Below are 24895 nucleotides of genomic sequence, written 5' to 3' on the forward strand. Positions count from 1 at the left end.
AATTCAAAACTTCTTAGTAGATAACCAAAGCTTTCAACAATCATAGTGAATTACATCAATTAGATTCTTTCAATATATATATATATATAATTGATACATCATCGAAAAATTATGTTGATCTAACACGAATCTCGATGCAAAATCAAGTTGAAAACATCCGAAATTAAAATTGGGATCATCCGAATTCCGATTTCAGCAAACTTACAGTCAAACTGAATGTCTCGGAAATATGAAATCAACGATAGCAAATTCACCCAATCCGAGCATAAACAAGTCCAAATCAAGGACCTGAAGTGTTGTTGGAAAGTTCGAGCCACAATTTGGGTTAGCAAACGGTTTCAAAACATGACGTACTTATAGACGAATCGAGCCTTACTCGTCTTAATTAAAAAAATTCAATTTAAAAATATTTATCAAGCTTAATTCGCTTTCATATTTTATTCCACCGATGCCGCTTTCAACCACTATCTAACATTCCCATAAAAAAAATAATAACAATAAAGCGTTACTCGTCTTATGAAAATCATAGAGAAAATTTGCCGATTCATATATTTGATTTTGAAAGTTATATTTATGATTATTTTGTAATAAAATATAAAAGCTTAAAAAAAAAAGATAGAATGGCATAATATTATTTAGGGGTGTTAATAAATGACTCAACCCATTAACTTGAACCTAAACTGCCCTGAAAATTTCACATTGTGATTGACCCGTTTAATAAACGGGTCATATTAGAGTTCGCTTTTCTGACTATTTATTAAATGAGTTTGATTCAGGTTAACCCACAAGTCTTTTTTTAATTCTTAAATGACCTATTTAATTTTTTTTTTCTTAAATTTTTTTTATAATGTGCATTTTTTTTCTAGGAGATACCCTAAGCTTTATAGCTAATAAGTTATAAGAAATAATTTTAAACCAAAATGGATTAACAGGTCGAATACGAGTCATTCATATTATTGGCGGATCAGATTTGGGTTAATCCTTTTTACAAGTTCATAAGAAGATTGTGTATGTTTTTAACGGATTCGACTCAGGCAAATTTCAGGCTGGAATCGAACACGACCTATCAATCCATTTTGAAACTCATAATATCATTTTAATATAAAATCTTAAAAATATTGGGTTTAAAATAGATTTTATAATCATCAAATTTATTTTTGATAAAGAGATTTAAATATTATATTATTATATACATATAATCTTTACATTTAAAATTTGAAATTAATAACTTTTATATGCCTTTAAAAATTATATATAATAATTGAATATCACCATTTTTATTTTGAATTTATTAAAAATTAAATAATTAAGAAAAAATTATTATATTATTTTTAGAATTTTTATAATACTTATAAATATCTTTGTTTTGTTTATGAATTAATTATTTAAATATGACATCCCCATTATAAAAGATAATGCGAGACACAAACTATTTTTCTCCGTTATCCGCTATTTCTCTCTCCAAATCTGATCGAAGTGAGAGGGATTCTTCACAAATCCAAAACCAGCAAAGAGAAGCCCCTCGTTTTCTTCACAAATCGATGCAAGAAATCGGAAAACCTTGAGCTGGGAAGTAGCTTCTTGGAGTTTCCGCCCGTCTGTGATCTTATAAATTGGATTTCGCCAGTTTCTCCTCTCGATTACACGCAGAAACCATTCCGCAAATCTAAATTTAGCTCGATCAAAGACGAAGAGGATCAAGAATCGCATTGTGAGGTATTTTACGCATCTCTGATCCATTATCAACGTTCTTCTGATGTTGAGGTTGTAAATTCAGTGAATGCAGTGTTCTTTAGATTAATGTTGTTCTTTCTTGATCTGTCAGTCTTCGTTCCGACTTCCAATTTCTATTTTATTTTCAGTAGCTTTATTTGAAGATTAGTGTTGCGGCCCATTTGCTTTTCTTTGTTCGACGGGTAACATGACCTAACCCAAGCGGGCGAAGGATATTGGAGCTGTTAAACGTAGGTAGATAGGATTTTGTCATTATGTAAGAATGTTAATGTGCGAGTTCGCCTTCTTGGTAGTTTACTATGCAGTTCAACATAAACGGTCTGTTTTTAGTAAATCTTGAGAGGATTAAAAACTGAAAACTATTGACATCGCGACTAAATCGGTTGACTATCTGTTTCAGAATTTAAGATTTTTGGGAGAAATACCTAAATTTGTGAAATCTTGTGAGTGTTGAGAGTTAAGGAATCTTGTATTTAATTAATAACGGGATTGAAACAAGATTAATCAAAATAGTAGGATTTAGAGGCTGGTAAGCTTGAATTAGGATTTTATAAATTTTCTAAATCCAAATTTAGTAAATCTTGAGAGGATTAATATTTGAAAACCGTTTGACATGATAATTATTAAATCTTGGTAAATCCTTATAAATTCTTGGGCTATGTATTCCAGGATTCAAGATTGGTGAGAGCGAGAAATCCTGAATTTAACCAGAGTTACAACAGGGTTTATCAGAACAGTAGGATTAACTTCTAAAAGTTCTTTTGGCAGGATTTTAACTGATTCTTGCTTAAATCCTTCCTAAAATAAGATATCAAACAGCCCCTTAAAGTTTTAGATTTTGGCAACTGATAACACTTGTGGCCGGCTCATGTTTATTTTCTGGAACTTGCATTCAGGTTTAGCACATTTGTTGCAGATATCTGTTGAAGTTCAAGTTGATTTCAATAAACTAATCAAGCCCTACAAGACTCTGGGAATCAAAATTCCTTGTTAAGGGTGTTCAGTTAATCAAGTTGGAGATCTTGGTATAGTGTAAGGACAATGTCTCTATTGTCGAAGTTGCGTTGCATTACTGTTGATGTCACAGGAACTTTACTAGCTTACAAAGGAGAGCTTGGAGATTACTACTGCATGGCAGCTAAAGCAATAGGATTGCCGTGCCCCGACTATAAACGGATGCACGAGGGCTTTAAGACAGCATACACAAACATGGCAAAGCTCTATCCTTGTTTCGGACATGCGGCAAAAATGCCTAATATTGATTGGTGGAGGACATGTGTGAAGGACTCCTTTATTAAGGTATGCATAACATACTATGACTGTTATTACAATTACAATCAGTTCAAGTGATGTTATTTGCCTTATTTCTTCATTTATTTAATTACCGTTCTTTCCTATGTTAATGAACTAATCTTTACAGTGTAGCACATTAAATCTTTGCAGTGTAGAATCTATAGATAGATGGAGCAAATAATGTATATGGTTCAAACCTGAAAAATGCCTATGTGGGTTATATATTAGATCCTTCCATAGTTTTTAGACTGTGTAGACTAAAAAGGAGATAAATTGAGCATGATACTGGAGTTTGATGGATTCATTTTCAATACTCAAGCTTAGACTAATAGGGGAAGTCTAGCCACTTTCCAATAATCTTGTTTGCTTTTACAAACCTCAGCTGCATTATAAGTTTTTATGTTGGTCATCACTCCCTAACTACTAGCCTACAACAAAACAATGCCAAGTAGCTTTTTCCACAATGTCTTCACTGTAAATTATGTAGGGACACTCGAATTGCTCAATCATGGAGGTTCAACCATGGGAACCATCTGTAAGCCATTCTAACTTGAATAAGGGCATCTCCAACCGAGCTACTCCATTCATGTGTTTGGAGCTTCAACCGAACTGCAAAACTTCCAGTATTTGGTTGCGGGTGAACAGTGCGACGTCGATATTGGCGTGACACTGTTCACATGCGTTATTTTTTTGTCTCTATCGAATTTGCCGAAAAAACACGCGAAAGAGGAGAAAGACGGTTACCTTCTACGAAGGATGCAAAATGGAGTTCGATTGGAGATGAATCACACTATTTTTTAGTTTCATTGCATTTTGGAGTGAAAAATGAGATTTTCAGTTGGAGATGCCCCAAACATTAGTTTTTGATGCCGCCATTAAGATGTAACATTAGTAAACATGTAAGCTTATATCTTTTTTTTTTAAGGTTTTACTTTGTATTGATGTGAGCTTTAGCGATGGTTGTTATATTATGGAGCTTAATCTTTTACCCTACAAAGAAAATGCAATGCATAATCATTAATTGAACGAATATATGATTTTATGCATTGATCTTCTTTTCTAATTGTGATCAATGTTTCTATTGCAAACATTGCAGGCTGGCTATGATTATGATGATGAAACATTCGAAAAGGTGTTCAGGCGCATATACTCAACCTTTGGTTCATCAGCTCCTTACAGTGTGTTTCCAGATTCTCAGCCATTTATGAGATGGGCACGGAAGAATGGCCTCATTGTTGGCGTTGTTAGTAATGCAGAATACCGATACCAGGATGTTATTCTCCCTGCCTTAGGTTTGAATAAGGTAACAAATGCTTCACTGCCAACAATTTTGATCAACCATCTCTTCTTTAAAGGTTTGTTTGACTAAGGCCTTCTCCAACCGAACTCCAAACGCATGAATAGCGTCGCTCGTGAGCTCTAGCCAAACGGCAAAACTTCCGGTATTTGATAGCTGGTGAACAGTGCAACGCCAATATTAGCATTGCATTGTTCACCTGCGTTATTTTTCTGTCTCTACCGGATTTTCCGAAGAAACGCGTGAAAGTGAGAAAGCTGGTTACCTTCTTCCAAGGGCACAAAATGGAGTTCGATTGGTAATGAATCACTCCTAGGGGTGTCAATATTTGACACGACACGAAAGTCCGACCCGTCAACCATTTGAACACGGGTAAGTTCCGGGTTTGATCCGAACCCGACCCGTGACCCGAAATTGACACCCCTATTCATGTCATTTTTAATTTCACTGCATTTTGGAGTGAAAAATGGGATTTTAGGTTGGAGATGCCCTAAAGATATTTTCACCTGCACTGTTTTTCAGGGATCGGAGTGGGACTTTGGAGTTTTCTCAGGCCTTGTGGGTGTCGAAAAACCAGATCCTAAGATATATGAAATTGCACTTGAGATGGCTGGAAACATAGCACCAGAAGAGGTTCTTCATGTGGGTGACAGCTTGAGAAAGGACTATTTACCAGCTCGGAGTGTAGGCATGAAGGCACTGCTTCTGGATAGATTCAGAACACCTGATGCTGAGAACTGGAGGCAGTCGGGTGCTCCTGTTTTTCCAGATCTTGTTGCTGTTCAGGATTGGCTCGCTAAGACAGAAGAAGCTTTGGCAGGCCAGAGAACTCAATAATGATGAGAGGTTAGAAGCCTACAAACTAGTTGGATAAAAATGCATTCTTAGTATATTTGCAGATTTTCATTTGCCATGAACTTCTAGAAGAGCTTTCAGTGAAAGAACTATTCCTTTTGTTAGCAAAGAAAAATTTTATCAGCAAATCCTCATAAAAAAATTTAGAAATTTTATAAAAAAAAATACAATATGGCACTGAAATTCATTAAATAAAATCAAATAAATATACTTAATGTAAATTTTATTAGAGCAATATATCGGATGAAATTATTTTTTAATGAGAGGTAATCTCTAATATTCGCAGATTATCTACTGACTAGATAATTCGAAATTGGTTTGAATTGGTTTATATTTTAAATTTATTATCTATTATTTAGAATTGTATGATTTCAATTTTTTAGTATTTATACTCTTTAAAGGTACTATTAATTATCCTGATATTAATTTTTTAAATTATTTATTATGAAATGACATTATATTTTATTATTATTCAATGTAAGATATTATGATGTAACTTAAAATATAAATATTTACAATTTAATAATTTTATCTTTCCAAAACTAGCAAAAAAATAAAAAATAAAAACAAAGTGGGCCAGTAATAAAAATGGGACCAAGTTTGAGTCTGAACAAATTTACTTTAAACCCAAAATTTTAAATCCATACATGTTAGACAATAATTTAATATTTTTATATCAACATATTTTTTTTTTTTATATATTAGATGTAAGATTAAACTCAATATTCTCACATAATTTAAATAATTTTATCCTCATGTGAGAGATCCTTCCATCAATCATTAAACATAATTTTTTTTCTACATTATGAAGCATCAAATACCAAGAGCTCACCTAATCAAAAGGGAACCTTGCTCAACTACATTAAAAACTGCCAAAAATTAATGGTAATCACAAACCATCCATTTAGGTTTTGTTTGAGATAATTTTCTTACTGTTTTATGAAGTAATTATTTAATACAAAAGTTTTAAATTAAAAAATATATAAATTTCTTCATAAAATAATAAGAAAATTATCCTAAAAAAAGCCTTAATCCTAATAAAATAATCAATCTAGATATCATTTATTATGAAGGCTCGTTTGGTATGGATTTTTTCCTTCTTCTTAAAGCAATTTTTTAGTACAAAACTTGAATTTTTATAAATGCTTTAATAAGTAATAAAAAAGTCATCTCAAACAAAATCTAAGTAATAACCAAGATAAAGCAAAGCTAAGCATGATAGAATAATCATCTTATTTTAAACTTAAAAAGTGAAAGCCAATCGCAATGTTTTTGTACATAAATATATTTTCTCATACGTTATATAAAATTAAACCAATTTTTTACCACAGTAATAAACATTATTTATCTTAATTTTTTATAGCTACACAATTTTTTGATTAGATATAAGATGTGTTCTTACATAAATGTTACATATTTTACCCAGATATAAAAACATGCTATCCAATAAATAAATTCTTAAAAGGTGCTTAATTTAAACATTTTACAGCATCAACCCTAAAATTTACATTTCACCCTATTTGTACCATTTAATGGGCCCTAACTTAATTGTAAATTTATTTGAGGATTCATTCTAAAATTTACACTTTGCTATATTTATAACAACTCATGCGGCCCTAATTTAAGTGTAAATTTATTTGAGGATCACCTCTAAAATTTTCATTTTTTTTTCATATTTATAGTAATTAATGTGGCCGTAATTCAACTGCAAACTTCATGACGGAATATAGTACTAATTTTTGTTTAATCAGAAAACGGTGCTATCAGAATAGTTATTCCATCAATTCTTCTGCAATGACAGTACCTTACAACTTTGAAAATTAAGAATATCATTTGAAACATTTTTCTTATTGTTTTCTAAAATAATTTTTTAGCTCAAAAATTTCTTAAACGAGATCGGGCCTGCAGCTGAGTAGTTAACAAAAGATATTCTTCCCATCCACCAGAGCTCGATTCCCCTAACTGTTTAAAAAAAAAAAAAAACTTCTTAAACTAAAAATTTGTGTACTAAAAATCTGCTTTAAAAAACAATTAAAAATCTGTCTCAAATGAATGCTTAGGCTTTGTTTGAGATGGCTTTCTTAATGCTTTATAAAGTAAATTTTTAGTATTAAAATTTCAAAATTAAAAAAAAAATTATACTAAAAATTTATTTTAAAAATCAAGAAAAAAATTGTTCCAAACGAAATCTAGGACAACTTTCTTACTGCTTCATAAAGTGCTACTTTCTAATACAAAAAGTAAAATTTTTATGCTGGAAAGCTACTTTAAAAAGCATTGAGAAAGCTAGGCTTCATTTGGGATGACTTTTTTATTGCTTCTTGAATGAATTTTTTTAGTACAAAAATTTTAATTTTCAGCTGCTTCAAAAAGCAAAAAAAGAAAAAAAAAAAAAACTATCCCAAACAAAGCGGTAGTCTCAAGCTTCCTTTGAAAGACTTTCTTAATGTTTTATAAAATTGCTTTTTAGCACAAATTTTTTGAAACCACAAAAAAAAAAGGATTAAAGCTGACCCAAACGATTAAACGAAGCCTCAATTTGGGCTCCCAATATTTATAATATTTGAAACATAATAGCATAAAATTTATTTACATAGCCATGACTATAATTCAAACGTTTTGAGACAAATACTCTCTTCAGGTTGATAAATGAGAACAACAACAGACTCAACATAAAAAATAAAAAAAGCTGGCAGAAAAGATTCTGCAAGTAAAGGGAGTTAATTTTCAGGTTCAGCTGGAAGAATGGCGACGATCTCAAGTAATTAATCATACACTACTTAGAAAATTTTTGTTAGAACTGATTCAAATACAAAGTAAGCTTATATCTTTTAAGCAGATGGAAGGATATTTGAATAAACAAGCAACATTGATAAGCATTACTGGACTACGGAACATCTATTGACTTGCAGGATTTCTATTCCATGACAAATAGGAAGGATCCCCAATTGTCCTATAAAAATATAAGAATAAGTAATAAGAAAAAAAAATTAAAATGAAATAAGTACACGTTTCACCATGAGTTACCAATTTTACCAAAAATTAAAACAAAATTGTGTTAGAATGTACTAATTAAATTTTGTATAAGGTGAATCTCCAAGTCATTGAATTTATTTTAAGACTATTGAAATAAATAAAAAATTGGTCAACTTATATTGCACTCATCTCAAAATATATTGAATTGTTTTGAAATTTATGATAAAAATTTTAATCATAATATTTTGAACCAATCATCACCTTCATCATAGAAATCCAACACATTTAGAAGGGTAGGGATTCAATTCAATTCTTATTTCACAATCATTCTAATTATGTTTGATTCAGGTTTCGTTTGGGACAGCTTCTTTACTGTTTCTTAAAGCAGATTTCTAGTTCAAAAATTTTAATTATTATAATAAAAAAGCTACTTTAAGAAGCAGTTAGAAAGTTGTCCCAAATGAAACCTCAGTCTCAGCCGTTCAAGGTGCGCAGCCTTAACTGAAGATCTACCTAGAAGTGCCTTCAGAAACTTCACAAGCACAGATGCATATTCCAGCAGATCAGCTGCACCATCTAATTGAAATTAAAAACAAAATAAAAGCTCTCTGCACCCACCGAACAACTTATTTACTAAAGATAAAACTAGGATGTCAGCTAACGAGTTTGTTTTATTCCTCCAAATCGAAATTCAGTTTTATAAGAAAAATCGCGTTTCTACAAGATTACAATGGAGCATAGTTTGTTTTTAGGCATTTAGGGTTCTTTTGGGGCATCTGTAACTATATGTATTTTGAATTTTGCTGTGGAATTATAGGCACTCCCTCCATTAAAAAAAGTGGGACACTATCTTCTTTACAACTACCACTCTCTAATTTATCTGGTTGAAAAACACTACTTTTCCCAACATAGATTTCTAAATAATAGCAAGAAAGTTAAGACTAAACAAAACTGTTATTGTTTTCTACAAAGCTGTGAAAAAAGCTACCCCATACAGACACTTAGGCTTTGTTTGGGACGGCTTTTATACTGCTTCTTAAAACAAATTTTTAAAAGAAAAAAATAATTTTTGTACTAAAAAGCTGCTTTAAGAAACAGTAAGAAAGCCGTCCTAAACGAAGCCTTAATTGTCTGTAGATAAAAATCTGCTATAAAAAATGCTAATCTTATTTTTATTCATCTTGTGTAATAATGAAATCATCGCTAGGTGATTATAGAGTCTACAATTTATAATGATTTCTATTTTCTACCTATATTCAATCTAATAATAAATTATAATAAAATGTATCATTTCTTAAAACATAATTTCAAACTTTAATAACCCAATGAGCCCTTAGGAGTTAGGAGAAAAGGCACACTCATTCTAGGAAATTGTGGTCAATGGATCAGCTTAAAATATATTAATATTCTGTGCAAATGTATTATGCATGTATAGATGCAGAAATAAAAGTTGCTGAACTAGAAATTGGTAGTAGGCACTTACCTGGGCTTTACCAAGGATACTACAGTGAAGGCTGTTGATAAGAAGAAGCATAAGCCACCAACAGAAAGATATGCGATACCAAGGAAGCTGTTCCTTCCTCCAAGCCAGGTTGTGGTTGAAAGTACCAGCTTTTTCTTGCCACCAAAACTGTAGGTGTTGTAGTTGTTCTCCAGCGCCACTGTAATGATATCATTCTCCTTAAGATCCACATCTATCCTTCCATACAACTTCCTAAATGTTGGAAGGGCCGCGGTACGCATCCAAACAATAAGATCCTCTTGCTCACTTAACTGTCAAGAGACAAACATAATAATTTAGAACAAGACCAGCAGTGAGAAAATAATATTTACTTTTTAAGGCTTCGTTTGGGACGGTTTTGTTTCTGCTTCTTAAAATAGCTTTCTAGTACAAAAAATTTTTAGGACTGTTTTCTTCCAAACGAAGCCCAAGTCTTCACAATACCCTTTTATATATAATATGATAATACTCTCATGGCATCTCTGCGTTGTAACCATCCAATCCTAAATCTATAAGTTATATCTTCATCGGCATCGCTATTCTTCTATATAATAGATCCAATGTACGTGTACTTAACACAGTTAGGTATCAGTATAACTTCTAATAATATTAATTCATAATTATTAATATAAAGCTGATTAAAATTATATATTATATAATCAGTCTTTTCTATTAATTTTATATTTGAATTCTAAATATTTTCAACATTATTCTAAGTTCCATTTATTTTAGAAGTATTGCTGATTAAAACTTTAATATGCAAAAAACATACACAAAGACACCTCACATAGAATATCTTTTGAGCAGATCTGCATAACTAATATAAAAAACGTATGATGACCACAATCGAGATGAGAGCAGAGTTGTCATGTTTGAGCAAGTCAAGGAAAACTATTTGGACCGACTTTAAAGAAATTTACTCCCTTTCGTCCACAAGTAACACACATCTTCTGGATGATTTTCTCTTAGAGGACGGATATCTTTTCAAAGCCCAAAAGATTTGTGTGAGCACTAAGTTACAATTCTCCACAACCTTTCATCCTCAAACTGATGGACAAACTGAATTGGACAATAGGAGTTTAGGTAATTTGTTAAGGTCCCTAGTAGGTGAACACATTATGGATTGTGATTCCAAACTCCCCACAGCCGAATTTGCCTACAATAATTATGTGAGCCGCACCACTAGTTTAAGCCATGCTGAAATTGTTTATGGGTACAAACCTCGACATCCATTAGATCTTATACTCATGTGTTCTAAGTATAGGATTTTTTAGTATGTACCCTCATTTGCATCGCATTTGCATGAACTACATAAGGAGATTGCACACCGAATTGAACAAAGCAATATTAATTAAAAACTTCATGCTACGAATATTTAAAATTTTTGAGGTTCGTGATTCAGTGATGGTGTGGATTCGTCCGGAACGGTTTCCATAAGGAACTGTTTAGAAGTTGCATACTAAAAGTGCGAGACCAATCAAATTAGTTAAGAAAATTAATGATAATGCTTACATGGTGGATCTGCCTGTAGAGCTCAATATTAATTCCTCTTTTAACATAGAATATTTAGTAGCCTATGAGGGCCCAAAGTTAAACTCACCAAATCCACTTCAAAATGAATCTTGTGTGACCCCATCCTGTGAGAACCCAAGCCTATCTCCACTCCCAAATATTCTCAAAATACCTACGGCGGAGAAGGTTGACATGATCCTGAGCGATGATATTATTTCCATTAAAGAGGGTGGATGAAGAAGGTATTTGATTAGGTGGAGAGGTAAGCCAAAGTTAGAGGACACCTGGCTAGAGCACGAGGAGCTCCATCGGATTAATCCAGATGCATTAGAGATTTCTGAGAGTACCAGGGACGAGTACTCGACGGAGTCGAGCTTTTTTCCACCCCGGGAGAATGATGAGGACATCCAACCTTGGAGAGTCTACCAGAGGCGTGGTCGTCGAGCTACGGCCATGATTACACCGCTTTACTTTTGATTATCATTGTATTAGATTTATTATTTGATGTATTAGTTTATGAGTTTTGTTATACTTTTTCTTTTATGCCTCCACTTAGGGGCCTAGTCATGTGTATATCCTAGGGGCAAGTTGGTCTTTGTAATTTTCTTCATTGTATTGGCTATATTGGCTATTTAAAGCCTCCCGCTTCTTTTTTGAGGATTAATGAATGATATTACGATATTTCTGCACTTATGTGTTTTGAGAGAACTTGAGAGTTCTTGGAGAGATTGAAGTCTCTAGGTGAGGGCATCGCAATACCCACCAACCGCAAGAAGTATTCGGGTTCGTGGTCAACATCGTCGCTCCCCATCCTCCCTCCCTTCACCTTGTACCGCCAGCCAAATCCCCTCCTCAATCTCTCGGCCGAACCCCACCCTCCTTCTAGCCGCCGGCCACCCAAATTCCTCTCTCCCGTTCTCGGCCAAGCCCCACGACCACCACATCCTAACTTGCCACCCCCATCTCCCACCTCCAAAACCGCCAAAACCTTAGCCCTAACATAACCGCCAGCGCACCCCCCCCCTTGCTTCCAAAATTTAATTCGTCTCGATGATGTTTTCCAGTTATGAGTTCCACTTAAGTTAAGAAAGTATTTGATTTCAAATTCCAATCAATTTTGAAATTGAAATACTTTCCTAATTTAAGACAATATATTTTAGGAAAGTTACTTGAATTAAATTTATAATTTGATTTGATTTAAATTAATTATCCCTAATTTAAGATCCCAATTAAAGCAAACATTCAAACTCCACCCTAAACCCACTTGGCCAAGGATGTCGCCGGCCCCCCTTCTCTCTTTTCCCTATTCCACACTAACTCCCTTTCCTTTTGAGGATCCAATAAATTCCCTTTTCCTCATGAATGGCGGATTCTGAACAAGACCACGGATTTGTCTATGATGACTAAGGCCATGTCGATATCCTCAACTCATTGTTCTTCGACCTCAACTTAGAAGATTGACCAAAGTACCAAACTGTAGAGAAATACATAGATAGGATTGTTTTCACCCTCGCTGAAGCCCGCGACGACCACCTCTCCTCCGTGCAGTGGAAGATCATCTCCAAACCCTGACAAAGGTAAACTCTTCCTCCGAATTTTATATCTTCTGACTAGCTCTCAATTGTGGTCATAATTGAATCATAAAGGTTGTGTTAACTCCCTCGGTTAAGCTTAGTAATTTAAAGAGACGAATGAGTGATCTATTTATAATAGCACCAAAAACAAAACTATAAAAACCATCTCTAAGCGCATGTTTTGCAGCTTTAATGAATATGAACTTCTCATATTTGCATCACCTTATGCGGAAAATGGTAAATAAAATACATTTCGTGTTGTTATAGTTACATCTAAATACCCTTCAACTAGTAAGAAATTTCTTGATAAATATCAATGTGACATAATAATATGACTAAGGCATAAATTTGTAGCGATGTTGGATGTATGGGAATCGGGTATGAATCTTTTGATCAGATTGCTTGATATTATACTAAATCAAACTCTATATTTTCTTATTATTGTGTTCTTTTTCTTTTGTTTTCTAAGACTTAATGAAGTCGTAAACTCAGAAGATCATGTGGAAAAAGATATAGTTTAATGTTCATTATGAAGAGAAGATGGTTCTAGATCCAAAAACATGCCTTGCCTCCTAAGTGAGTAAAGTCAGATTAAATTTTGAAACTTTAGTGGTCCAAACAATACTGTATGGCGGGCTTAAACACCCGTTAGGCTCAAACCAAATAGAAAGGTTAAGCGTAATGGCGGCATAAAGCAATGTCAATTAGCAGTGAGATTCACAGTTATTGCATGGAAAAATTGCTAAAATAATCAAGCGAAGATGGACATTTGTGATCCATCCCGTTTAATAAATTTCCACATTAGCCTCTTATCCTTGAATACAGTAAGCAGTGCACTCGACTCACTTTATCTTCTAAACAAAAGAATAAAAAGCCAGCAGCAAAGTAATAAAATAGTTACACGTATCTTGGGGTCCAGCTTTCCACCGCCTATTAGAGCTCCATTCTGGAAGTTTTTGGGATAGACATCAGATCCAAACTTGTGATCCCTATCACTCTTCCATGAAATATCCTTCTTATTCACTATCATTGCTTCACCATTTCCACGGTTGAAGCTGTATGTGTCATTGAACAAACTCCATGCTATAAGACCACAAGGGACAATAGGCATTCCATCTGCAGTGGTTTTTTCTGGGTCACAGCCACTCGTCTCATTAGCTTTGCTAGCATCCCTCAGTTGTTGATCATTTCGGCTCTTAACATACCTGAGATTTAGCAGCCATACATATGAGAATAAGCATCCTTCCACATTTAAGACACTTTTTTTTGTACATATAAAGCTAAAAGCTCGGACAATGACATGATAGTATGGAACTATAAATGACAATAGTGAATTCTAATCCACTAATTTAACATATATGAACTTTAGAGCTTATTAGAAGAAAAGTAATCAACAATTATGATAGACCGGTCCACGAGGGACCGGACCAGCCGGCCCAACACAAGAGCAGGCCCCCTGTTTACAGCAAGTGGACCCCTGCTGTTTCCCTCCCCCCTATGGGTGAGGCCCAATGTTTAAGTAGAGAGAGGAAGGGGTAGCTAAGTGGGATTTTGAATTGGGGGAGGGCTGTTTAGTCATTGGAATATTATTTTGTATCCTTTAAGTAGAGGGGTTTGCCCTAGGGTTAGGGTTATCTTGTGATTTGTTGAATTTTGTTTTGGTGCTTATGTTTGCTTGGGCTCTAGCAGCATCTAGGGAGTTAGGAGAGATAGATCCTCCTCTTGAACTGAGGATCAATTGTATCTTGCTATTTTCTTCCTTATTTCATCAATTACTAAGGTGTCCTTGCTATTCGTCCTTTTTTCTTTTTTTTTTAGATTTGTGGTGGGAAATCGCTGAAATCAAATCCTTGATAGGATTCTCTTGAGTTCTAAAAGTGTTTCCTATCAAATTACCACATATTTATAATTTATGCTTATAGAAACCAAGCCATAGACATAATTAATAGATAGGGTTTTGAATTTGACTCAAAGATTGAGCTCTTGAAATTCAAAATCATTTGAATTGATCTCCAAGCAAATCAGACATGGTTATATTAAATAACTTGATTTGATCTCAATTCATATATATATATATATATATATATATATCAATTGATATATATATATATATATATATATATATATAAGTATACTAATGAAGTGCAGCTCTAATTGTCAAGAATTTTAAAAAAAAATGGTGCATACCTCCTATGATTCTGATAGAAGTTGTCAAGCTGATAGTACACATAAATAGGCTTGTCCATATCCTTGGGTACCTGCAACAGGTATGACAAACAGTATGCTTACTGAATTTTTCTTGAATAGCCTCCTTATGGAAGTATGGAACACGATTCTTGTTTTAAATCCTTCATATACTGTTGCTGTCATGCAATCCTCTTGAGTTTAATCTACAAACCCTACTAACAAATAACAAACCAACACTCTTTGAAAACTTAAATCATTTATCCAGATGAGTGCAGGACAAAAAAGTTGCTAGATAGCAGTATTGATCCTTATCTTTTTGAAAATATAGTTTAGTGCTCAATGAAATAAAAAAAAAATATTATTATTATGGTCAAATCAAAAACCACCAATGTGATTCAAACTTGCAAGCCTTACCTTAAGTTTCCGTGTACAGGTTTTGCTAATAGATGGATTCTGAATGTATCCAATCTTATCATGCGTCATGTTAGGTGGTACGCATGCAATTTCGTACCGATCCACAATTTCAACAACCTAGAAAGTAGAAATAGGGAATGTTATTAAGATGCAGCCGTGGTTAAAAATTAAGATACTGATCACAATTGCATGGCAAACAATGTTTTACATCATTAGAAGCAAGCAGCGCAACGACACCGATAGGAATGAAGATTACGCCAATCAAAGTGAATACTGAGATCACCTGAAAATGATGGCAGGTTCTGCAACAGATAGAACTCTTGCTTAAATTTAACAACTATGATCATAGTAACTTACCCATTGTGGTGTCAGAATAGGCTTGCATGCTGGAAGCTCTTGCTGGGTGAACCTCGAATCTGAAACCACCAGCAAATAACATCACTGGAATTCCAGGGAATTTCGGGGGGAAAAAAACATAATAAACAAAAATATAATCCCAATATGAGGGAGAAAATATTTGCAGAATAAAAAATGCCCCAATAAGAACCAACAAACCAAAAATACACAGCGGAAAGCCAGACCCATGCGAAAAAAACCGAACAAGCAATGCATACCTATACAAAATCTGGCAAGCTGAAAAAATGGCGAAAGAAATCGAGCAAACGAATTCCGCATAATGAATGGTATAAATTATTACATTTCGGTCTGTTCGAATTCCTCCGAGCAGCATTTCCGTCCCCAGATCCCGCACTAGGCCTGGCCGCAGAGATGCCAGTATCGTTCTTCATCGTTTATATAGGAGCGATGATTCAATAAAAAAGAAAATTTAGATTGGTTACTCCCAAATCCTCAACAGAGTAGAGAAAGACTGCTGATCCCTAACCCCCAACTCTCCTCTCTACCCTTTTATCTCCTCTCAGTGGTTGTTGAGTGTAGAAGGGGATGAAGAAGATAGGGCACGGCAAAGCCACATCTTCACCCAGCAGAGAGAAATAGGCAATTGCGGAGGAGGAAAAAACGTGACGATCTGCCAAATAAGCGACTCCAGAAGCTCACCGCGCGAAAAAATTGAAGGTTTCGGTTGATGGCTTTCTAAAACAATAAAAAAGCTCCAATTTTAAATCTCCAATTACACTATAAAATTGAGTATTATTTAGATATTTATAATCATTTTTATTTATAAAGAAAAATATAAATAAGATATTATTCAATAATATTGCCTATGATTATATATATATATATATACACACACGGGCGCACGCTTATGTTATTATCAATAATCATCATAATAATGTGTAAAATCAGTTGGATAATTTGTGTCATTTTGATTAGCTTGTCTTTATTAAAGGCATTAAATTAATTATTTAGATTTAAGCATGCTACAAATAAAAATAATTTTATATTTTTCTCTATAAAATAGTCATTTAACTCTTAAAGTTATATATCAATAATTATGTATAATGTTTCACCTTGATAAGTACATAAGTTTCTTATATCTTGAAATTTACAGTGAGAACAACCATGAGTTACCAATAAAAAATAACCAGATAAGAACATTTTCTAAAGTGAATATAAATCAGATGATGCCTAGATAATTCTTATAACAACAGTGAATTCCATGAAGAACAAAAATATAGAACATAATATGTATCATATATAATAAAGAAAATTTAATTATTGAAGAAATCAAGCTTGCAAGTATATATCTATTTATTCAATTATAGACTAGCATCAACACAATCTGCTCATTGAGCTTGAAAAATTTCATTAGTAACCTGAGAAGACAATATGAGTTGATAAACTTAGAATAAACTCAATAGGTATAAACTTCTCCACAATGAAAAATATTAAACAGAAATCTAATTAGCTCATCTAAAATTCATGATTTTGAAATCTAAATATCATGCAAAAAACATCAAACCAAATAATTTGATAGATATAACAACTACACTGTGCAGTTAAGGTTGGACTTCTCCAACTGTTAACACAACTTTGGAACACTAACAGCTTGCTAGGTTACCAATCTACCTAAAACTTTATAATTTCTAACATAAATATCAAAGCTCTCTCCTCTCAAAACAAGATAACTAATCCCACATATTACATCTAAAATGGTTTATTAGGATCTCATTAAGTAAATATTACAAAAGGATATTGGTTAATTTGCAATCTTGATTTAGGAACTGCAAGGAAAAAATAGTGCAGATAGAGATTTCACCTCCGATTAGTTGTTGAGAACAAGCGGTCAAAAACTCTAATAATATAGTCAATGAATGGGAGCATGCACTCTTTGTAATATTATTTATCTTTTTTGGAATATCGATTGTCATCAAGGTATATTAATTTTACAAAGAAGAAAGCACAAGCCCATTGTAATAACGTATTTTAATCATGCCTAATAATTTTTTTAGAAGTCAATATAAGGCCAAATTACAAATCATATTTGCCATAGCATTGATGCTATAGTATTTTAATTATAATATTATTTTCATAACTTTTGTGTACTTGTATGAATCTGTAAGAATTTGACATTTATTGGTACAAGTGATAATTTTGGGACCGTTAAGTATCCGTTTTGCAAACTGATTTCACCCAAGATTCTAAATAAAAGTTTTCTATTTTAATGATATTTTTATATAATTTTTGAAGCCCCAAAAAAATTTATGTGAATTTTATGCTGATTAAATTATACAAATATATTAATTATTATAATGTCTTAAGCCGCTATCATTAAAATCCAAATTGCGTCATCTGATTTCATTTTACCAACCCAAAGAAAGGGATGAAAAATTTAGAGAAAAAAGAGAGGAGAGAGAAAAAGAAAATTAGGCTTTAAAGGCTGTAGAACTATTTTCGTTCGTCGAACATATTGGAAGATTTTTCTTGTCTCGCTGTAAAGAATCTTTATCCTATTTTCAATGTCAATAATTTTGTCTTTTTTTATATTTTTTTGATCAAATTTGTATTTATGTTACCGAAAAATGAGGATAATTTTATATTGGTAAAACTTTTATCGAGTAACTTTTTATAATTTATAGAGATTGAGATTATGAATGCTTTAAATATTTACTTGTGATTTTCACCATATGGTTTTTAAAAAAACATCAATTTTTATCTATTCAGAAATTTATTTTGACCTCTAAAAATAGTGATTTAATTCAATTAAAATTTAAGAATAATGTTTACACAATCTCTTCTAATTTTATTAAATTATAAAAATTTGATTTTTTTTTTCTAAATAGGGGTTTTTACTTAGCAGGCTCTTTAGCTCATTATATGTGGTAAATATTTTATGTCAAGGCAGAGAATTATGTGTGTAAGATTGATCAGATCAGGATTCCTCAAGTTCTATTTTTTTTTAAGATATTCTTTTGTACTTAAGATAGATTAGTAGTAATATGATTGTATAAATCCTATATAGCGTATATGATTTTTTTGAGAAATGAATATAGATGTGCATATAGATATTTTGAATTCTAAAGTTATTTTTGTTATTTATTTATGATAAATGAAATTAGATATATATGGTATTATTTATTAAAAGATTAAAAAATAATTATTTCAAATTAGATTATGCGGCATCACACCCATGGCTCAAATTCAACTTAATTCTCAAAATAGAAAGCTATGGTCGGATTCTTGACGCATATTTTGCTAAAATGCTTAATAAACTCAACTATTCTTCAAGCCTTGTAATTGAAGTGATTAGGGTTGCAAGTGAGCTTGTTATGTGTGACTCATTTCTTACCGGCATGCATTTAGCTCAAATTCAGCTTGATTCAAGATTTCGTATTTATGTTTGATACGTTATCATAAAATTATCTTGATTGGGCACGAATCTCAATGCAAATCCCAACCCAGAAACTTCAAAAATTAAATCCGGGAGCATCGGAACTCTGATTTCAGCGAGCTTACAGTCAAACTGAGCGTCTCGGAAATACAAACCCAACGACACCAAATTCAACCCAATCCGAGCCCAAATGGGTCCAAATCAAGGACCCGAGGCTTTGTTGGAAGGTTCAAACCATAATTCAAGTTACTAAATGGTCTCCGATTTTAATGAGCTTATACTCGAATCGAACAACTCGAAGAGACGAATCCAACGAGCCCAAGATCACCGGATTCCGACATCACTAAGGTCTTCAAATGGCTGATGAACGGTGTATGATCAAAGGATTCAATATCAGCCGTCCATTCAACCACTCCCTGTTCGCCCCTGATCTCACACATATTTACAAGTCATGTCACTCCAGAAAAATCATAAATAGAGCCTTCATTCTTCACAAGAGGGAGGGAAGTGAAGAGGGAGAAGAAGAAGAGAAGAAGAGGAGAAAAGGGAAAAGGAGAATCCTCTCCTCCTCGACCACCGCCGGAGCTCTTCTCGCCGCCTGAATACGCCGGGATTTTGCGTGATATTCGGAAGAACGCAGGAATTCTTCCCAACTTTCACGTGATGCTGAAAATTCTTCTCAATTTACAACAGAGTTCCCTCTTGACGCCGAAACTCCGCCCAAGTGAAGCCGGAGTTCTCCTCTGCCACCAACAGACATCGAACTTCTACCCGACGTCGAACCTTCACTCTTCGCCAAGTTTATACCCGACGCCGAACTTCTACCGGTTGTCAGACTTCGCTAGACGTCTACGCGAAGATGGATTTCTTTCAATTGTTGGACTTCTACCTGACGCTGTCCTTCTGATCTTCGTCGTCAGATTACAGTCTTTCCGACCTCCGTTGCCCGCCAACTATGGTCCTCCTGACTTAAGTCACCCGCCGACTACAGTCCTTCCGACCTCCGTCGCCAGCCGACTACGATCCTCCTGACTTACATCTCCCACTGACTACAAGCCCTCCGACCTCCGTCGTCTGCAGACTACGGTCCTCCCGATCAAACGAATATGTCAATAGTGATTCTTTGTATTCATATCATGTAATGTACTCTATAAAATGTACATCAAGCTAAGGTATTCTCCCAAGGAAGGGCCTCATTTGTAATTGACTACAATACTAGTGGATTCATTCAAACTTGGCTAGGCCCCGTGATTTTTCCCCCTTTTCAGGGGTTTTCCACGTAAAAATCTTGGTGCCTCATAAATGTTAGACCCTCTCTCTGATTGCATGCCGGATTTTCGTACAACGCTAAGACGATAAACTTTATATTTTTCTACCGCCGCGAATACTCCTGGACGCAACAATGTTCAAACTTGATTTGTTTAAAATCATAGATGTTGGAGGTTGGTTTGAGATCTACTCATATTTAATTTCATTGTATTCTGAAAAAAATCATTTAAAATAATAAATGAGTTTTATTAAGCTATTGACAAGCTTGCTATCAAGCTATTCATTAGTTGAACAAGCTTTAAAAGAAAAATTTTATGAAATGAGCCCATTATAAGAAAGTTTCAGTAATTTTTATTTTTTATGATATCTTCATTCTTCAACGCCTTATTGAGACAGAGGAGAAACCCAAGTGTCGAAAGGCGCAAAGCTTCATCGCCACTCCACAATGGCACTTCTCCGCGTGGCTCTCGCTCGATGCCACCTGCCTGCTTCTTCTTGCTTGCTCCCTCGCTTCACCCGTTGCCAGGCAAGCTTTAATCCTCCACACTATTGTCTTTCTCCTCAATCACTACCAAGTTCTCGTATTACTTGATCACATCCGAGTTCAATTTGCCTAACAAATCGGCAGATGGGTACCGTAACACAACAACCCGCTGTTTCAGTCAATCGCCTGAGGGAGTCCGGGCTACTGAAGACGCAAGGTCTCATCGGAGGGAAGTGGGTCGACGCTTACGATGGAAAGACTATCAAGGTTTCGTTTTGAATCATTGTTAGTATCATTAATTTACTGCTTTTGAATAATGGGATATCCTTGCTGGGTTCCTTCTTCTGTTTATGTATTGAAACGTTTGCTGAATCTACACAATCGGTATGTTGGCTACAATCCATTTGTTTTTTGATATACGAACATATATCGCTCATTTTATTGCTTTCGAACAATGGCCTGTGCTTACCGACCTCCTGCCTTGTTCATGTATTGACACATTTTCTTAATACATCCTATTGATCATTTTTATTAGCTATTTGTTAATTTTTATTTTTTTATGTATGGGGATTCATTTCTGTTGCTGCAACTGTTAATACCATCTAGTGGCCCAGTCGTTAACCATCTTTCAGTGCTCAGTATATGGTATTGAAGGATAAGTGCTGAGATCCACATTAGAATGAAGAATAGTCCCCTACATGATAAGAAATCATAGTTGAGTTCTTAGCATGCTAGTATTGACATTGAAAATTAGCTTAAGCTTTATGTTGATTGGTCATAGTTGTTCATCTAATAGTGCATTGAGCTTAACATGGCCCCCCTTTGTTCTGAGGATGAAGTATTTTATGTTATTTGTGGATTCTGAGAGTCTTAGTAGTTTTTACCATGGTTGAGCAAGGTTAATGAGTGACCTATGAGCTACATCTAGTTTAGAGTGCTCTTGTTTCGTGTTGCACTTGTTACAATAAATCTTTCGTTTAAGAGGGAATGATGTCACTTATGGTCATCATGTGAGGGAGAGAGTATTAATATACACATGAGAGTGAAGGATAATTTCCCATTATGTATGAAAATAGGATTGAGTTCTTAATATGCTAGCAGTGCCGCTTAGGCTTTGTTTGGGACATTTTTTTTAATGTTTTTTAAAACAACTTTTTATTTAAAAATTTTATTGAATTAGAAATTTTTGTACTTAAAAGCTGTTTTAAAAAGCAATGAGAAAGTTGTCCCAAATGAAGCCTTAGTCCGTTACTGATGCGGACATCCAACCGTCATTAATTTAAATCTGAAATTTAATTTCAGATTTAAATCAATTAATCATTTAATCCTCCCAATTAATGACAATTCAAATTCAAAATTTGAATTTGAATTAGCTTTAATTACTCCTTAATTTCAGGTTTCCATTCTCTCTCCCCAAATTAATTTGGGCTTTAAGTAATCTTGCCACATAGGCAAGTATATGACATTTACGTTTCACATCAGTTACCCATTAGCTTAAGATTTTTTGGGTTGATGGAAGCCCACACAGTATTGTATCATGATTAAATTAAGCCCCCCGTGACACTGTTGCTAACCCGAGAAGGGTCAACCCCATCCACGCCGGTGGCTAGCCATGACACTGTTGCTAACCCGAGAAGGGTTAACCCCACCCAGGCCGGTGACTAGCCCTGATTGCAGCTCTTCACGCTGCAGCAGTAAGAACTCGGTTCTTGCTTTAACCCAGCTAACTCATATTCTATATCTCCTCAGTTCAGATTACAAGACAGCTATTTATAAGCAAGAAAAAGTGAAAAACAGAGGAAGTAGAAAACTGCTCGCTACTCTATTGGCTATACTAAACTATTATTTAAAATACCGCTATGGCCGCCTATTTTAGTAACAGACAACATCAGGCTGGAATTATGTAGCTTGGCAACAGCTCCTGCGTCCCTCCAGATGTACCCCTCATAACAATAATGGGTATTTTACAGTTCCTGTGGTCTTCTGGTTCTCACAAATATTTTGAAACATTTTTCAAATTGTACCATCAATAATCAATATATAGTAATAAATTTCAAGCAGAACTTGTTAGACTGATACCTGTTTGTACTCTTCCAGGTGGAAAACCCTGCTACTGGTGAACTTATTGCAAATGTTCCATTCATGGGCAAAAAGGAAGCTGGAGATGCAATCTCGTCAGCTTACAGTACTTTCAATTGTATGGAGCTAGCAAATTCTAGTCTAATATTTGTTTTTCATTGTTGCAGTCTTCTGTTCCATGTATTTCATACTCAATTTGTTGTTTTTAACTATTTTATGCAATACTGCTTTAAAAACCATGGGTACCGTTATTGTATCCCATTCTATGCTTGCCGTTTGGCCTGAAATGTTCTGCCTTTGAAAGTGAACTGAGTAAAAATTTTCTCTTTTGCAACCTTATATCAGGTTACAATGGTGCAATAACATGGTCAGGCTAAACCTTTTCTTTGACCTACCTATTTTTCTGACCAATAATACTTTTTTTGATATGTCCTATAATTACATTGATAAGACCTTTTTGATAATATCAAGTTATGATGTTGCAAGTTACGTTGATACAACCTTTTTAATTCTGGCCTACAATTATGACTCATTTGAACAACTTTAGGAGAGAAAAATTATTTACCTATATAAATGATAAATTGTTTCATCATCGTTGTCTTGTCCAAACAATGAATCTTCATTTTTCATTTGATTCCATTGTGTTACTTAAAGTGTCAATTACCCCTTTTTTCTTCCTAATTTTCCAACAATAATCTCGCCTTCAACAGGCATCGGTGTATTTTCTGCCATTCATTACATATATCAAAATTAACTATGTTTGTACCATATCATCAATAAATGGCATCCAATCATTCTTCTAATATAATTATTCTTTAATTTATCCTTTCAAGTTTAACACATCTTTCAAAATGTTTATATTTTCATCATTCTCAATTTAACTACCTTTGACTTTTTTAATGCAACACTTTGATCCATACAACATGTAAGCCTAATTAATTAATTATTTTTCTTGATGAAACAAACATATGAGAGAAAAAATGCAGTTTAGATTAGGAAAAAATAAAATTAATGTCAGTATACTATGCTTGTTGAATCAAAGTGCGCGATAATTTTGGTTATTTTAGGCCGAATCCAATTTTCCATGGCTTTTGTTTTATAATTGTCAAAGCTAGTATGGTGTTTTGTATTCAGTGGTAAAGGCTTTTAGTTTGCATTTGACACCGGCATTCTGTTTTCTTTAGTAAATTTAATATTATTTTTTCTGTAGCTTGGAGCAAACTCAGCGCAAGTGAAAGGAGCAAGTGTCTTAGAAAATGGTATGTGATGAAAAATAATGTATTGGCTTCATTGGAAACTTCTTTCAGTATTTTCTCATTTGAGGCTCTCACTGATGTTTTTTTTGGGTAAATTTAATGCTTTATTATTAAGAAATACTATATGCATTATCATTGTGGGAATACATACTGCTGCTTTATCCATGTATTTACAATCCCTTCACTTATTTTTTGGATAAGTAAAGGCTAGTGTGATTTTTTGTGGTATATTTGAGTGGAGCTTGAGAAATATAGCTAGAAATACTATTGTTCATATTTAAGAAGCTTCTGGAGATAGCTCATGGAATTGACTGACCTTTACTGCATTTTTTAAGGTATGATCTATTACTTGCCCACAAGGATGACCTTGCGTTGCTTATAACATTGGAGCAAGGAAAGCCTCTGAAGGAGGCACTGGGTGAGGTATCATAATAATTATTTTACGAGCAATTAGGCTCTGCATGTTCTTACGGGGCTTCTCACAAGCACTTAATACTATGTGTGGTCACCTTTGAGAATTTTAACTTTGCTGCAGGTTGCATATGGAGCCAGCTTCATTGAGTTTTTTGCTGAAGAGGCAAAACGAACATATGGTGATGTCATCCCACCTACACAAAATGATCGCCGATTACTTGTATTAAAACAGGTATGCAAATTTACCTAACGATTTGATT

At 33.9% G+C, this 24895-nt stretch overlaps 3 protein-coding genes across 5 annotated transcripts in view; 2 read left to right on the plus strand and 1 right to left on the minus strand.

Moving 5' to 3' along the window:
* The first annotated feature begins 1424 nt into the window (after positions 1 to 1424).
* LOC110098413 (haloacid dehalogenase-like hydrolase domain-containing protein 3) lies at positions 1425 to 5303 on the plus strand. Of its 2 annotated transcripts, none has more exons than XM_020825239.2 (4): positions 1425 to 1716; positions 2631 to 3033; positions 4124 to 4330; positions 4847 to 5303. In XM_020825239.2, the coding sequence occupies exons 2-4, from the start codon at positions 2776 to 2778 to the stop codon at positions 5159 to 5161; spliced, it is 780 nt and encodes a 259-aa protein (XP_020680898.1). In that variant the 5' UTR covers positions 1425 to 1716; positions 2631 to 2775; the 3' UTR covers positions 5162 to 5303. The 2 variants fall into 2 exon arrangements, with proteins under 2 accessions (XP_020680898.1, XP_020680899.1); XM_020825240.2 differs by having other exon boundaries at positions 2651 to 3033.
* Positions 5304 to 7701: 2398 nt separating this feature from the next.
* LOC110098442 (ALA-interacting subunit 3) lies at positions 7702 to 16404 on the minus strand. Of its 2 annotated transcripts, none has more exons than XM_028698250.1 (8): positions 16041 to 16404; positions 15701 to 15759; positions 15552 to 15626; positions 15344 to 15460; positions 14930 to 15000; positions 13650 to 13947; positions 9639 to 9928; positions 7702 to 8132 (listed from the first exon to the last, which is right to left on the minus strand). In XM_028698250.1, the coding sequence occupies exons 1-8, from the start codon at positions 16129 to 16131 to the stop codon at positions 8078 to 8080; spliced, it is 1056 nt and encodes a 351-aa protein (XP_028554083.1). In that variant the 5' UTR covers positions 16132 to 16404; the 3' UTR covers positions 7702 to 8077. The 2 variants fall into 2 exon arrangements, with proteins under 2 accessions (XP_028554083.1, XP_020680942.1); XM_020825283.2 differs by having other exon boundaries at positions 7860 to 8132; positions 13644 to 13947; positions 16041 to 16399.
* A 4350-nt stretch (positions 16405 to 20754) lies between these two features.
* The window catches only part of LOC110098431 (succinate-semialdehyde dehydrogenase, mitochondrial), a 54075-nt gene continuing 49934 nt past the window's right edge, over positions 20755 to 24895 (plus strand). The window contains exons 1-6 of the mRNA XM_020825266.2: positions 20755 to 20928; positions 21031 to 21153; positions 22984 to 23083; positions 24176 to 24224; positions 24557 to 24644; positions 24757 to 24867. Of these exons, the coding sequence (XP_020680925.1) occupies positions 20848 to 20928; positions 21031 to 21153; positions 22984 to 23083; positions 24176 to 24224; positions 24557 to 24644; positions 24757 to 24867 (552 nt within the window). The 5' untranslated portion in view covers positions 20755 to 20847. The remainder of the gene's footprint in view (positions 20929 to 21030; positions 21154 to 22983; positions 23084 to 24175; positions 24225 to 24556; positions 24645 to 24756; positions 24868 to 24895) is intronic.

The sequence above is a fragment of the Dendrobium catenatum genome, unplaced genomic scaffold (genome assembly GCF_001605985.2).
Source record: "Dendrobium catenatum unplaced genomic scaffold, ASM160598v2 fragScaff_scaffold_123, whole genome shotgun sequence".
Lineage (NCBI taxonomy): Eukaryota > Viridiplantae > Streptophyta > Magnoliopsida > Asparagales > Orchidaceae > Dendrobium > Dendrobium catenatum.